Here is a 13,858-nt window from a genome sequence, read left to right as displayed (position 1 = left end):
TTCCACACTACCATTAATTCCTGCTTACACAGGATATCCATAGCAGGCCATGTATCACAGGTATGATCATTTCATAAGAAGGGAAACAAGTTTGAACTGCAGACACAATATGAGAGTGATGTTGAGAAGACACTACCAAAGCCAGAATGAAAAAAAAGGGAACAGCATCAGATCAGAAAACAACATCTCTACTGAAAGCTGAATTCTAATGAAAAAGGAAACAGCTGCTCCCAGCTTCATGTAAGGACACACTTGCAAAAGCCACTACAACAATTTAGTTCTGTACCGTGAGCTCCTGTTTGATGTACTCAATTGTGGCCTCAAGGGCTCTTGTCCCTCGAGTAGCTTCATCTTCTACTGCTTTAACAGTCTTCAAGAGGGATGTGACATTTGTTACCATCACCTGAAGAAGAGAGAAGCAAAGCAAAAAATAACGTGTGAATCCTTCCTCTGGTTTCAGGGTATGAAGCAGGGTAAGCTGGGAAGCATGGTTACTTCTAACAGGACCTAAGAGACTTCATGAATTCTGCTTGCTACAGGACTAAATATCAACTCTTGTGTTGGCCATGGTACCACGATAATTAAACAAATAAAGGAGTTTTCAGGCAATTAGAAATTGCTGAAGTCAAAGTTCCACGTTTATCAAATGTGATTGCACAGACACTCACAAATAAAATTTAAGATAAGGTTTTACCTTGGCAGCACCTTTCAGCTGGTACATGGATGGATCATCTGCTGGTTTGCTGGCAGCTCCTTTGGTAGCACCAATGAGATCTGAAAGGGCCTTGGCAACATCCTTGATAGCATTGATCAGAACAACCTATGGAATGAGAAACAGCCATAAGACTCAGGCAATAAAGTGTGAGGGTGTGATTTTTTAGAGAACAGCTAAAAAAACTGTGTCTTTTTCAAACAACTGCAATATGCTTGCCTGCCTCCATTTTACTGAGATCCAAACAAGAAACTGAAGAAATATTAGGGATAACCCACATGAAAAAGTTGTAGAGTTAATTGGAAAACAAGACACATGTAGCTGGAGAATGGCAAGAGTTTGTTAGCCTACACAAATAATACAGAGCACAGTCCAGACATAAACTGGATAAGCAGCTTTAAAGACTTGCAAGCTCTTCAGAACAAAAATGGGATGAGCCAGAGTTCCAATCACAAGTTAGTAAAAATGAGCCATATACTTAGCCAGAAGCATCCCAGCTGGAACACAATGTGAAATAAAAGCAGAAGGATTACACAAAGGCCTGACTAGTTCCAATCAATGCTTGAGCCTTTTGACTGTATTCTAAACAAGTGATATCTGAGTAAACCCAGAAAACTTCCAGAGGAGATGAACCATATTGTGTTTCTTAAAAGCATTAAATCACACAAGGTTCTACCAAAGGAAAACTGTTCTCTGTAAGAGTATCAGAAAATCTTAAAACATCTCACCTGTGTTTCAGGATCATCAGATCCCAAGCTAGCTGCTCCCAATTTTACTACCTCAGCAAGCTGAGTGATGGTGTTAGCTGATGACTGAGCTGCTTGAGCCAGTTTGTCCTGACTTGAGGCAGCTCCAGAAACCAACAATTTTGTGTCTTCAACTAAAGCTTTTGCTGTTTTCAGGATATTTTCCCTGTAGCAAAAGAAGAGGAAGCAGGGAAGGAGTAGAGAAAATGAGAAGAGGGGGAAAATGTGTTTTCCAGATTTATTGTGACTAACAGCTACATGAAAGAGCTGATCTAAATCATGAAAGCAATGTCCCTTCTTAAAATAACACAGGTCAAGGGTGTAAGTTTAAAAAAAAACAAAACCAGAAAAGCAACTATTAAAACAGCAGCAGAGCATTTGGGGCAAATGCAGGGCAGTGTAATAAAATGAGCCCATCTTGAAAAGAAAGAGATTGGGCAGCAGCATCCGAGAGCATTGTATTTGAATACTAAAAGAAAATCTGGCCATGCTGTGAGAGAAGTACCAGCTGCTGAACCTCCATATTAATTAGCATATTCTAAGAAAAACTAAAGGAATCACAGGCAAGGAAGGTAGAAGGAAGAGTGGCAAGAGGAATAGAGAGTGTGTCCTGGTCAGGGTTCCCCGCCCCATCCCCTCCGTATCCATGTTTTGACATGTCAGAACAACAAATCCAAAGGGGTATAAAAGAAGAGGTAAGTATGCAGTTCACAGACAAGTTAAATCCCACGTTTCCTAATCCTCTTCTCACTCCCCTGCCTCATTCAGTTTCATCCACAAGAATCCAAAAAGATAAAAATTTATCTCCATGTCCCAGTTCCACTGTTTCCCTGAGCATGCACTCTTCCATTTTTTCAGCAACACTGACCTGTGATCTGCAAATGATTCATTGTTCTCAGCATTAAGGGTTCCAGCAGTAGCAAACATGATAGTGGTGTCCAGATCTGCAATTATCCCAGAGACAGCACTGGCTGCAGTAATACAAGCTTGTGTGCCTTTGTTCCCTGCCTGGAGGGCAGATAAAACCAAGGAGACCTAGGAATAGCAAAAAGCAACAAGGTCATTGATAGAAAGTTGGTCCTGTGAATCATTACTACTCTCTTTATCAGCTGTAACTTTACAAGGTGCTGTCTACCCCTGTCTAAATTTGGAATTGTCACTACTTCTGGGATACATCATGAAACTGGTACAGCTGAGAGCACATTAACACAGGCTGAACCAATGGCATTTGGTGAGATCTGAAAACTGTTGGCACCAACTCTCAATGGTCATGTCTAATAAAAGGAGAGATATGCCATCAAAAAGGTTCAACAAAACTACCCAGGCCATTTATTTGAAGGGGATGTTTCCAAGGAACAAGAAGCCACACAGTTTGAAGATGCAGTTCTAGGCAGTTACTTCTGTCCTAAAAGGGGAGGACATTACTGCATGAAACCACTTGTCACTGACCAACCTCACAGTAACTGTGGCCAGGGAGTGCCTCATAAGGCCCTGGAGCCATCTCACATCTTAGGATATTGTTTTGGACCAATCTCCCTCTGATAGGAGGTTGAAGTTTTATTACAAGGCCTGAGGAAGGACTAACCATGGGCTAATCCAGCACAGGAACACTGAATGCATGAAAAAGAAGCAAGACCTTTGGGTAATTCAGACACTATTGTACTACAATGCAAAGTTAAAAGAAAGCTTCCTGAATCCAGTCTGACTGGTTTACTCCCAGTGGAAGGTGGGTAGACAAACACCGTGAGGTAACAAGGAAATCCATCTTACCTTTTCTGTGACAGCACGAGCACATTCTATCAACTCCCTTTTGGTGTAGCTGTCTGTAGGGCAAATCTGGAGAGCTCCAGCTTTTTGTACAAGAAAGATACACCCATGGCCAAGTTCCTGCACCCGAGTCCTGATCTGGAACCCAATCTAGATGGCAAAGAAGGCACAGGGAAAAAGGAAGAAAGAAGAAAGCAAATAAATAAATGTCATGCTGGTATACTGTGTTGACAGAAATGGAAACGCTGTCTCTCTGGTGAATATCAATATTCTGCCCACCACTATAACTTCTCCAAAGATCAGGAAAAAAGCACAGATGTAATTCCATCTACACATGAGCACAACCCTATAAGAGGCTCCCTGATGAAACAGGGCAGGAATGACCCAGAGCCTGGGAAAAAGAAGGGGTAAGGCAGGTAACCGAGTCAAAGAGACATAATCCAGGCATTTGCAAGTTCACATTTAAACAGTGCTACTCCATTGTCCAGAACTGCCCTGTCAGCATGAGCTGTACTCGAGGTATGTTCAGCAGGTAAAAGCACATGGTACTGTTCACTGCTGAAAACTGGGTCAAAAAATACATAAGTATGTGATTCTCTTTGCTTGGTTTTGAACCTTGCACAGTCTTCACTCTCCAGAATCAATCATATCCATGTGGAGCACTGAAATGGGGAAAATCCTGCTATTACTTCTTCCAATTTATTAATAATCCCACATCCTAAGATGTGTGGTCCCTGTTTTGAAACATGGTAGCTGTAGTCCTTGCATGTATGCCCTCATTCCAGTGTGGTTTGGGATTAATACATGAACAGGAATCACAGCCATTAGTATCACAAACGGAATTATTTTAACCTCAGGCACAAAGTAACATGCAGAAATTGTAAATCAATTTAACAATATTGAGCCAAGTGCAAGGCATAGCTTTTCATATAGCTGCTGAGCACAAAACACTTAAGTCTATCAGCAGGATGTGTAAGCACAAAGTCAAAAACTCTTTAAAGGACTTGTAAGTAGATAATCTGATACATCTGGAGAAGGTGAGATACCCTCTACCCCATCTTGACAAAGTTTGTCTGTGCTCCAGTAAGAAGAGAGGAGTGAAAGGGCTGTGCAGTTGTGCTCAGAGAAGATGCAGCAACTCCCACAACAGGTTAATGCAACTGAGGTGAACAGCCTGTCCTCACTTAGCCGGAGGCAAGTAAGATACTTCTCCCACATGACATTCCAACTCTGAGCTATGGAGGATGTCCTTCAGCAAAAGACACTTGAGCCCCGACTGCTTGCATGAATCTCACTTTCAGAATAGCAAGTTAAACTTAAAATCACTTACAGGCAAGATAAAAAAACCCATATAAATATTTGTAACTCGTCAAAACATGCAAGATTGAAGGAAAGCCACATAGTAACAAGGTAAGAGTTTTAAGAGTTTTCATTGTATTTGCAAGTTGCCTGTAAGTGAAAGCCCCAAGTAATTTAGGAGATTCTGTTGTGGTCTATGGAATTATCCACTTTTATCCAAAGGTGTTTCCTTCTAAAGCCAGACAGAAGTTTTGACAAAGGGTTTCTGTTCTTTGACTGGGCAATTCTTAGAACAAGGCTTGTCACCTTTACTGTGCTCTTCACAGTAAAAGCAGACCCTTGTTAACACCCCCATGTACAGAGAATAAAGAGGTCTAAAAGCTGCAGACCTCCTCTGGTTCTGCCGTAGCTGCAGCCATTCGGCCCTGGAGAGCCAAATGCCCATAGTCATTGGTCATTTGCGATGCAAGTCCTCCCAGCTCCTCCGGGTTAGTAACCGACTTAGTCATCTGAAAAAAGAACACAGGCAAGAGAAACAGAAAATTGACAGGCATGAGAATAACTTGTTAATACACCCCAGATTAGAAGCACACTCATCTGTTTGGCCACGCTGATAAAATGGGGTAATCCGCTTGCCATGGAAGGGACGTGTCCTCCAGCAAGAACTCCAGAGGAAACTCAAGCAAACATGCTTTATTAGAGTCATGGCAACTGGGCAGTTGCTGCACATACTGAGGAATCCAAGAGCAGCAGTTAGAGCCAATACTTCACTCTTTGACACAGAAGGGCCATTGGCCAGGTACAGTTATTCAGACTGGGAAGGAAAGCAGGGGTTGTGTGTCACAGCCACCTTACTTTGTCAAAGGTGAGCTAATCCCCATCAGCCTCAGCTGAGATGTGGAAGCATGGAAATGGAAAAAATCTGAGGACCAATGCAAAACACATCTCAGATGAGGGAACAGGATGGAGAAGATATAGGCAGGATGACACAGAATGTGTCTCAGTAAAATGTCAGTACAAGTAACTGAATCTCTCTTTAGAAAATTCCTATCTTTTAAGAGATAGTTCTTCTGTCTCAAATTAATGTAAGTAAAAGCAATGGAGGTCCATTCCTGGGATAAAACTAGTTTTTAGACCAGTTTCTACTGTCATAGATAGCAGAATCATGGACTTGTCTTGACTGCAAGAGCAATCAACTTTGTGAAAAATCCTGTCTGTAGCACTCATGAACAGTCACCTCCACTCTCTCAACAACAAGTTAGCAACCACTGTACTGTTCCAAGGGAAGACACATTATGCATTACTGTGAAACCAGTCAAGAAAAATCTCAATTTAACAGGTGTCACTTTTTTCTTTTTTTAAACCAAGGTGAGTCATAGAAATGAAAGAAAAGGACAGTGTGGGATGTTGATCTGCATTTATTCATGAAGCATTATAGAGCTCTGAAAACACTGATGTTATTTCGCTGGCTACATGAAACAGTAAGTGTGAAAAAGTATCCCAAAGTCATTGATTAACAAAAGGTGGCATTTCAGCCCAGTTAAATGGGCTGATGAAAAAACATGTGGTTTTCCTTTTAATTCTCCTCAAAAATGAGCCAAATAAAGAACTTTTGTGCAGAAGGGCCACAGTATAATCCAGGGCTCCTCCTGTAGAGGGCCCCTCCATGATAATACCACTAAGATGCAAGAGTCAAATCAACAAGATCATCACTCCTTTTTCTCCATTACCCCAAAAGAGATTAGATTATTGAAAATTTGATGATCAAGAGTGTCTTAACACTGCACAGATAATTCCATGTTCCTTATGTACACAGAGTTTGGACCCTACTAAGGTAACTTCTTACCATTTCCTGTGCTGTAACAGCAATGGCTTTAGAATATTTCACCACCGTGGTCTGATAATCAACAAAAGTTCCTTTTGGATCTGGAGGTGTACCTTCATCCAGCTGCAAGACAGAGGGAAAACCACAGCATTAAAAAGTCACAATAAACAGCATACTTTACTGGCAACAGTAACATTGTATTATCTATTCAATTCTGTGATCTCCTCTCTCGAGATACACAAGTGAAAATATTGCACCAGGAAGTACCAAAGAAGCTCAGCAAATACTTGAGCCCAGGTTCTAAACATGGAAGATGCAGACAATGTACAGTGCAAAGTACAGTTTTTGAGCATGAGGTTTGCTTCTCATGAAAGGTCAAACAATCTCCTCAGCTAACAGAGAAAGGAAGGTGCAACAGTTACAAACCAAAATGTTCATGACAGAAGATAATGTAAAATTTCTTTAAGTGCTATAGTCTTCAATCTTTGTGTCAGGATAGAAAGAGCAAAATATTTGAATTGAATTTATGTACACTTTGCAACAACACATCTTCAGTAGAATGCATTACAAATCACAGCAGAGCATTTCAGGCTTTGACATCATCTTCTCTGAAAGTAACTTGCTTCAAGGTTGGCCTGCTGTTCACTTAAGAGACTAACATGAAAGATAAGGCGAAAAAAAAGGAAGCAAAAGTAAGAGGTCACTTGACCTAAGATGATAGCTAAATGCCAGAATATTACTGAACAAACTATTTTGTAGTAATTCTACTGACAGGTGCCATGTAGGTTGGAAACGTGAGCACTATGGCCCACATCAGTTTTATTTTACAGTATGCAAAATCAAATAATCTTCAGGTTTCCTGTGACAACATTTCATGACTGACCATTAAATCAGCACCAGTTTGTCCAAAGCTCTGCAATGTGGATCAGCTTTCAAACACAAAGTGAGAAAGAGGTTTATTTCTATGCTCACCTTGGTCATTGCCTCTGCAATCGAGTCTACCATACCTCCAACCATGCCAACCTCACTTGCAGCTTCATTTAAAGTGACCATGATGTCATCCACAGCCTCCTTCATCAGCTGTGCAGCCTCAGTGATGGCATCGTGAGTGTGACATGCCTGGAGGACACAGAATGAGAGAACTGAGATAGTCAGAGATGTTCTCTCTGCAAAACAATGCGTGAATCAGAGGTGTAAGAAATTAAAATGGTAAAGGCACTGAAATTAACACTTCTGGGCAAAGATGACAAGTAAAACACTGCAGTAAAGCAGACAGAACAAAACTTGGTAACTCCTACAAGGAGCTGTGGCACACGACACTTTCAGCCTCAGGTGCCACAGTCTTTTTAAATGTCCTGTAAAGACAGCAGCTCTCTGTAAGGCACAAATCACACCTGAGTTATGTAATGCTGTGTAATGCTGCTCTTTCCTGCCAAGGGTCCCCAGACCATTGGGCCATGCACCAGACAAGCCCTGCTTTTTAACCACTTGCTTTATGAGAGCCTAGATTGCTGCCGTCATAGCCTGACTTTGTGTCCCCTGAGATGATGCTGTGAGATGACTGCAATCCTGTCTTGGAGAAATGCTTCCACTCTCAGGAGACACCATGAGAGCTGTCATTGGCACTTGGACTGCAAACAAATCCCTTGACTGTACAGCAGGTACGTGCTGGGTGTTCTGCCATACTTGTTTTCTTCTTTCACCCTTAATGCTACACAACCACCTTACCTTGGGGTTTCCTCCCCCTTCTTTGGCAGCATACAGTATCTGTAAGGCAGATTCTGCTAGAGTCTTGCTCTGGTCCAACACGGTCATCTGTTGCTGATGATTCAGTGTCTTGGATGCCAAACCAACTGCAGCTGAAACAAGGGGTTCGAAGTAACTTGCCAGCTGTGTTACCTAAGAAAGCCAGAACAACCCCAGAAAGCCATGAACCACACTGCTCAGGTGAAACAGAGAAAACACATTCCCTCCTTACCACTGGAATGTGGGTTAGCTCAAGGAGCCCAACGCTTCTGCACTGTACAGCACTGGGCTTGGATCATGTGCCCAGGGACTGGGTCTCCCCTCACTGCCCAACTCCTTGGCAAAAGCACAGGTCTTCTCCTCCTGGTCCCTTGAGGTTACATGAAACTGTTCAAGACTGCCACAGGAGCCACATGCTATTCAAGAGCATCCCTGAAAAGCACCTCTCAATCTTTGTTGCCCCTGCAGTTTTTACTCTCAAGAAAATACAGGATGAGAACTTGCTATGTGAGAAACTTCTAAATCTTACTATAACCATGGTAAATATACTTTTGGTATGTGCATTCTAACAGTTGTGTTTCTGGACAGACATCCTACAAGCATGAGTTTGACTACTTACACTCCATATAACAGAGGAGAGAGAGACATTTACGCAAAGCCCCTAACCAAAAACCTCAATAAGAATTTCTCCCCTCTGGCCCAAAATGTAAAAAGGTTTATTTGGTCTTGGCTCTAAGTATTTAAAAATTCCATTTTTTTTTTTCTTATTAAAAATGTGTTCTTCTGCTCTCCCATGGGAAGGGAAACTGCCATCAAATTGGGGTCTTCCCCAACATTCAGCTGTCCAAGATTTCAAAAGCCTTTGTCATGGCAGGACAGTACCTTGTGCCCCAGCTGAGCTGCCTCTCCCCGAGCTGCAGTGGCTATGGGATCGATGAGGTGGCCAATTTCCTGTACAACTGATGTCAGCTGCTCCTGTAGAGCCTAAAAGAAAGGGAAATTGTCAGTTGCTATCACAGCTGTTCTCTCATCCAGTTGTACCACACTAGACAATCACCCTTGGACCAGTCAACATCCTCAAAGCTGTTCAAGTGACCTGCTACGGCAGAATGCATAAATCCACACTGAGAGTTTTCCTCACACACTGGCTCATTTCTTCTCCCTTATCCTCTTTCAACAACAGCAACCCTGAGATGGGCCTGCTCCTCTTAGGTTTATATGACAGATCTGGAGAGAGAGTGCTGACACCAGCAAACTCAGGGCTAGGTGTTCCTTCTCACTGCAATGGGATTAAGGGCCCCCCCACACCTCCCCAGCTATTTTTGCCCTGACAAAGATTTAGTATCACTGCACCAATCAGAAAACTCTCAGGAGCACTGATTTAAGTGTGAAGAAACATTTTTCAAAGCAAAAAACACAATGCAAGAAAAAAAATTCTGCCACAGATTTTGAAGCAAGTGGGACAAAGGCAAAGGAAAAATGTCACATCTCTGAAGGACAGAGATGAGGAGTGATCTCCTGAATACAATCTGCAGGACAGGAGTAAACATATTAAAAGCATATTAATGGCCTGGTCAAGACAAATGATGGCTTTTAATTCAGAGGCACTTGATGTCTTGGCAGCCATCAGGATTAAGGTCACTCTCATGACAGGCAAGAGAAAAAAAAATTATTTTTGCCCTATGTTACATTCCTTTACCGCTTTATAAATGCCATTTTTGGTAACATTTACTTCAGTTTGACATGGTGAGCACAATAACTTCATTTCAATTAAAATGAATGATAACATATTTCCTGCAATGACTTCTTTTGCACAGCTTCATTTGGTCTGACATGTTTCTAGTATGCAGTGTTACAGCCCAAAGGAACCACTCCAATAAACATGTCATTTCAAGAAGCAACAGTATGAAAAGACATGAATAGCAAGATAAGAATCTCAACATGAGTTGAGACACTGAAGAGGGCAGAGAAGGAAGCTTTCTTAAAGGGAATATATCAATATCAACTTCAAATTTCACTTACTAAAGGACAAAGTAGGCATTAAGAAAAAAGAACATTGACATTTATGTCAATGTACTTTTAGTAATAGACCACCTTCAGAAACAAATTTATTAAAAATCTTCAGAAACTAATCCTGGCCTCCACATGGCAAGGCATCACAAAAACTCTATATCAGTCTGTCATAGCAGCATAGGAAATAAGAGTAATATGTGGGTGGCAGTAAAAAATAACTGCTTTCACCCCTACTACTCCCTGGTGATTTTAGGATCTTTGAAGAAGTGATCCACTTTTGTCTGTGTATGACTTTGCCTAGAAAGACCCCAGTAAGGACAATTCTCCCCTCACTGGCAGTGAATTGTGCTGTGATTGAGCAGCAGGGTGTCCAGCACTCCTGTGCTTGTGCCTGCTCTCTGCCTCACCTCCACAGAGATGTCATCCCTGGTGGCCAGGCTCTGGCTCACAGCAGCGAGCGAGGCCTGCTCAATGTCCCTGATGCACCTGTTGATGCCGTCGATGGAGAAATCACATTCGCGCTGCCCTGGGGCCTTGTCCCTGAAAGACAGAGACACTCAGCTGAGCACAATGGCAAGGAGCAGGGCCTTTCCTGAATGCACACAGAACCACTCAAAAAAAAAGAAAAAAGCTATTTCTCACATATTGCATGTTGGTACACAATCTACACAGAGGTAATATTAGCTGGTGTTCATGTTTCACAGCATTCTTTATTACATTTACCTTAGAGTGAATTGGGGGTGGAACCAGAGAAGGAGAACACAAACACACAGCAGCCCTGTGCTGCAGGGTACTGCAGTCATCAGTTATGATTAAACGCCCAGTGTAACTGGGGAGATGGTGTGCATCACAGAGTAATTTCCATCAGTGAAAAGTAACACAGTGCTAATGGCCATATGGCATTTTTCTTTATGAACAGTTGCTCAAGTACTACAAAAGACATACCTGATAGAGGTAATAAGACTCTTGATAGAATCTGAGACTGTATGGGAATGTCCTGCTAGTACAGACCATGTAGGAGGGTCTTTGGGATTGATAGCCAGAGAACGGGCAGTTTTGATCAGTAAAGATGAGCTCTCCAACATTGTCCTAGCAGAAACCAGAATTGGCTCCTGAGCTTGTGATCCCTGTGGTCAGGAAGGTATAAACAGGAAGAACATCTGAGTTATTATTTGAGTTCATCCACACTTTCTTCTCCCTAAAGTCCATTTAATTAACAGCATTAAAATGGAATCATAATCTCCTCCATTGTACTATTATATTGACAGACAGTCAACACAGAAATAGAACAAAAATAATCAGTCCAACTGATTATTAAGTTGGAGATTAGTAAGTTAAGCTTAAGATTAGTTTTAAGTATTAAGATTAGTATTAAGATTAGTAAGTTTCAGCTTTCTCTGAAACATACTTAAGAAGCATGTCTCAAAGTGAGAAATACATTTTTCAGCTGAGAAACAAGAGAAACAATGACACTTGTCTAGTTGCAGACTACAGAAATATCATTGAAAATACACTTTGTCACAAAAATTGTTGTCATCAATAGATGTGTCCTTTCCCCAGTCAGAGTACTAACTCCAAGTGATGACTGATGACTCTTGACTGGGTTATCATCTCTGTATCTATTTTATTTTATAATCTGATAAACCAAGGTACCACAGACCTGGAGGACACATTTAGATTTCATTTACAGCCCCACAGCTGTAAGACTGCCACAGCTGCTGCATCATCTGATACTGCCATCTGGATCAGAGCCTCACAAAAAGGAGGAGGGCCAGTAAGAACACGTGACCTCTACTCCAAAGCTTTTACACAGCTTGAGGGGTTTGCTTTTTTTATCTCTTTTCCCTGTGAAAAAACCCCAAACCCAACAAATACTTTATTAGTCTCTTCACAGTTTGAGGATGGAGAACTTGTGGGCAAAAAGCAAAAAACCCAGCAATATCCCTTTGATTCTTGCCAGAACTAACTAGTTTCCATTTGTTAAAACTGCTCTTGAGGGAAAACAAAAGGGATATTTACTATTGTATTGCATGGAAGGACCCAGCTACTAAAACATGCAAATCCCCTGTGCTGTATGGCTTTGCTCACAGCAGACTTGCAGCACTTACTGTAGCCAAACTGTGCATCCTACTGGTAGAAAAGTCAAGGTCAGAGGTTAAACACAAGACAGCAGAATGCCCTGTGAACAACCCAGAAACCCAAGGAAATATTTTGGGGTTTTTGCGCTTACTCTCTCCCAACATGTGATTAATTCAGCATTTTCAGCCTCTGGAGGATGGAAATGCAGTCTCCTGCGTTACCTCAGTGCTGATCTGTGCTGGGATGCTGACAAATTCTGGGTTTGAAGCAAATGCTGTCAAATTTTCCACAGCCTCTATTAAAGGTGCAGTGGCAATTCTGCACTTGTTGCGGTTCTCCTCTGAGAAATCTCCATCCAGGGCCTGGAAATGAAAACAGGATTGAGCTCTGTCTGAACAGGTTTCTTTAGCAAAATGGAAGGAAGATGGCTCAAGTCTTCCTAGTTTTAAACCACTGCATGTTGAGGGTATTTGAAAGCTCCTTCACAAACAAGATTGATGCAAAGAATGTGATCTTCTAGGAGTGTTTCCTTCCTCAGCTGGTTACTGACCCTAAACTTTAAACTGCTGCAGGTTTTCTGTCATTGCACTCTGATGAGTCTCCCAAGTGTCCCAGGATCTCACACTCCAAAGGTGGAAGGGGCTAATGCCCACCTTGTTGTGATTTGTGAAGGTGGCTGTTTCCTATGGGCTGATTTTGAAAATTTTTTTGTTACTTCTGTTTTAAGCAAATGAGTAATATATTGCTCTCATTTTCACCCAAGTCAACTGATCTCTCTCACAATCTCAGAATAAGCATTTCAGCTAATGAAATCAGATTAGATTGGTTAATGGCTCCAGAAGGGTTCAGAATTGTGAATTCTCCACAGCTTCACAAGTACTACTTCTGCTTGCATGAAAAAAAACCCACCCCCTACCAAACTGCTGGAAGGAATCTAGAAAATAAAAGTTTACTATTAACAGGAGACTACTAGCAACATAAATGGCTTCTGTTTGATTCCCACTATTATTTATTTCCTTTTTTTCCTCTACTGATAAGTTAAAGCTGCCAGAAACAGCTCCAAAAAACCTCCATATACTGGAGAACTTAACACCATTAAAAACCTTCCCATTCAGTTGTCTGCAGATTATTCTTATGGTGCAAGCTCATCAAATACATCAATCCCATCATACTGGATGGGCCAGCTGCCTCCCCTAATACTAAAACTGCCCAATTTTTTTCAACTTGAATTCAGCAGTTACACCATTGAACATGTTTTCCAATTCAGATCTTCAAAAATGTAATTATTAATTTTTTAAAGCATGCATACCCAAGAATATAAAAAGATATTTAAAACTGTTCTGATTTTATCTCAACAGGGGGGAAAAAACTAAACGAGAAAACCATCTAATGACAAAGGAAGAAGAAAGCATGACTGAGCAACATTTGTACCTTGATAGTTTTAACCAGGTTAGCAGTGCTGTTTGCAACTTCCTTGGCAGATTGCACAAAGTGTCTCTTGGCAACAGGATTTGCTGTTTTTGATGAAGCAATGCGACAGGCGTTGCACAGAGCAGATGTGTGTTTGGCCACGATGGTGGCAGCTGATAAGACCTGTAAAAACCAGCACAGAACAGGCACAATGAGGTTACTGTGGGACAGTAACCACACTGCAGCTCTGCAATGTCAGTG

At 41.6% G+C, this 13,858-nt stretch overlaps 1 protein-coding gene across 7 annotated transcripts in view; it reads right to left on the bottom strand.

Moving 5' to 3' along the window:
* The window catches only part of TLN2 (talin 2), a 142,117-nt gene that overhangs the window by 24,815 nt on the left and 103,444 nt on the right, over positions 1–13,858 (bottom strand). For all 7 annotated transcript variants that reach the window (XM_050978415.1, XM_030228226.2, XM_030228225.2 and 4 more), the window contains 14 exons: positions 13,619–13,780; positions 12,409–12,549; positions 11,054–11,235; positions 10,516–10,648; positions 8,978–9,079; positions 8,078–8,248; positions 7,322–7,468; positions 6,371–6,472; positions 4,914–5,033; positions 3,229–3,375; positions 2,327–2,493; positions 1,441–1,624; positions 695–820; positions 287–403 (listed from right to left, as the gene is read on the bottom strand). In XM_050978415.1, the coding sequence (XP_050834372.1) occupies positions 287–403; positions 695–820; positions 1,441–1,624; positions 2,327–2,493; positions 3,229–3,375; positions 4,914–5,033; positions 6,371–6,472; positions 7,322–7,468; positions 8,078–8,248; positions 8,978–9,079; positions 10,516–10,648; positions 11,054–11,235; positions 12,409–12,549; positions 13,619–13,780 (2,001 nt within the window). The remainder of the gene's footprint in view (positions 1–286; positions 404–694; positions 821–1,440; positions 1,625–2,326; positions 2,494–3,228; positions 3,376–4,913; positions 5,034–6,370; positions 6,473–7,321; positions 7,469–8,077; positions 8,249–8,977; positions 9,080–10,515; positions 10,649–11,053; positions 11,236–12,408; positions 12,550–13,618; positions 13,781–13,858) is intronic.

This window comes from Serinus canaria, chromosome 10 (assembly GCF_022539315.1).
Source record: "Serinus canaria isolate serCan28SL12 chromosome 10, serCan2020, whole genome shotgun sequence".
Taxonomy (NCBI): domain Eukaryota; kingdom Metazoa; phylum Chordata; class Aves; order Passeriformes; family Fringillidae; genus Serinus; species Serinus canaria.
This window is presented reverse-complemented; position numbering and strand designations above follow the sequence as displayed.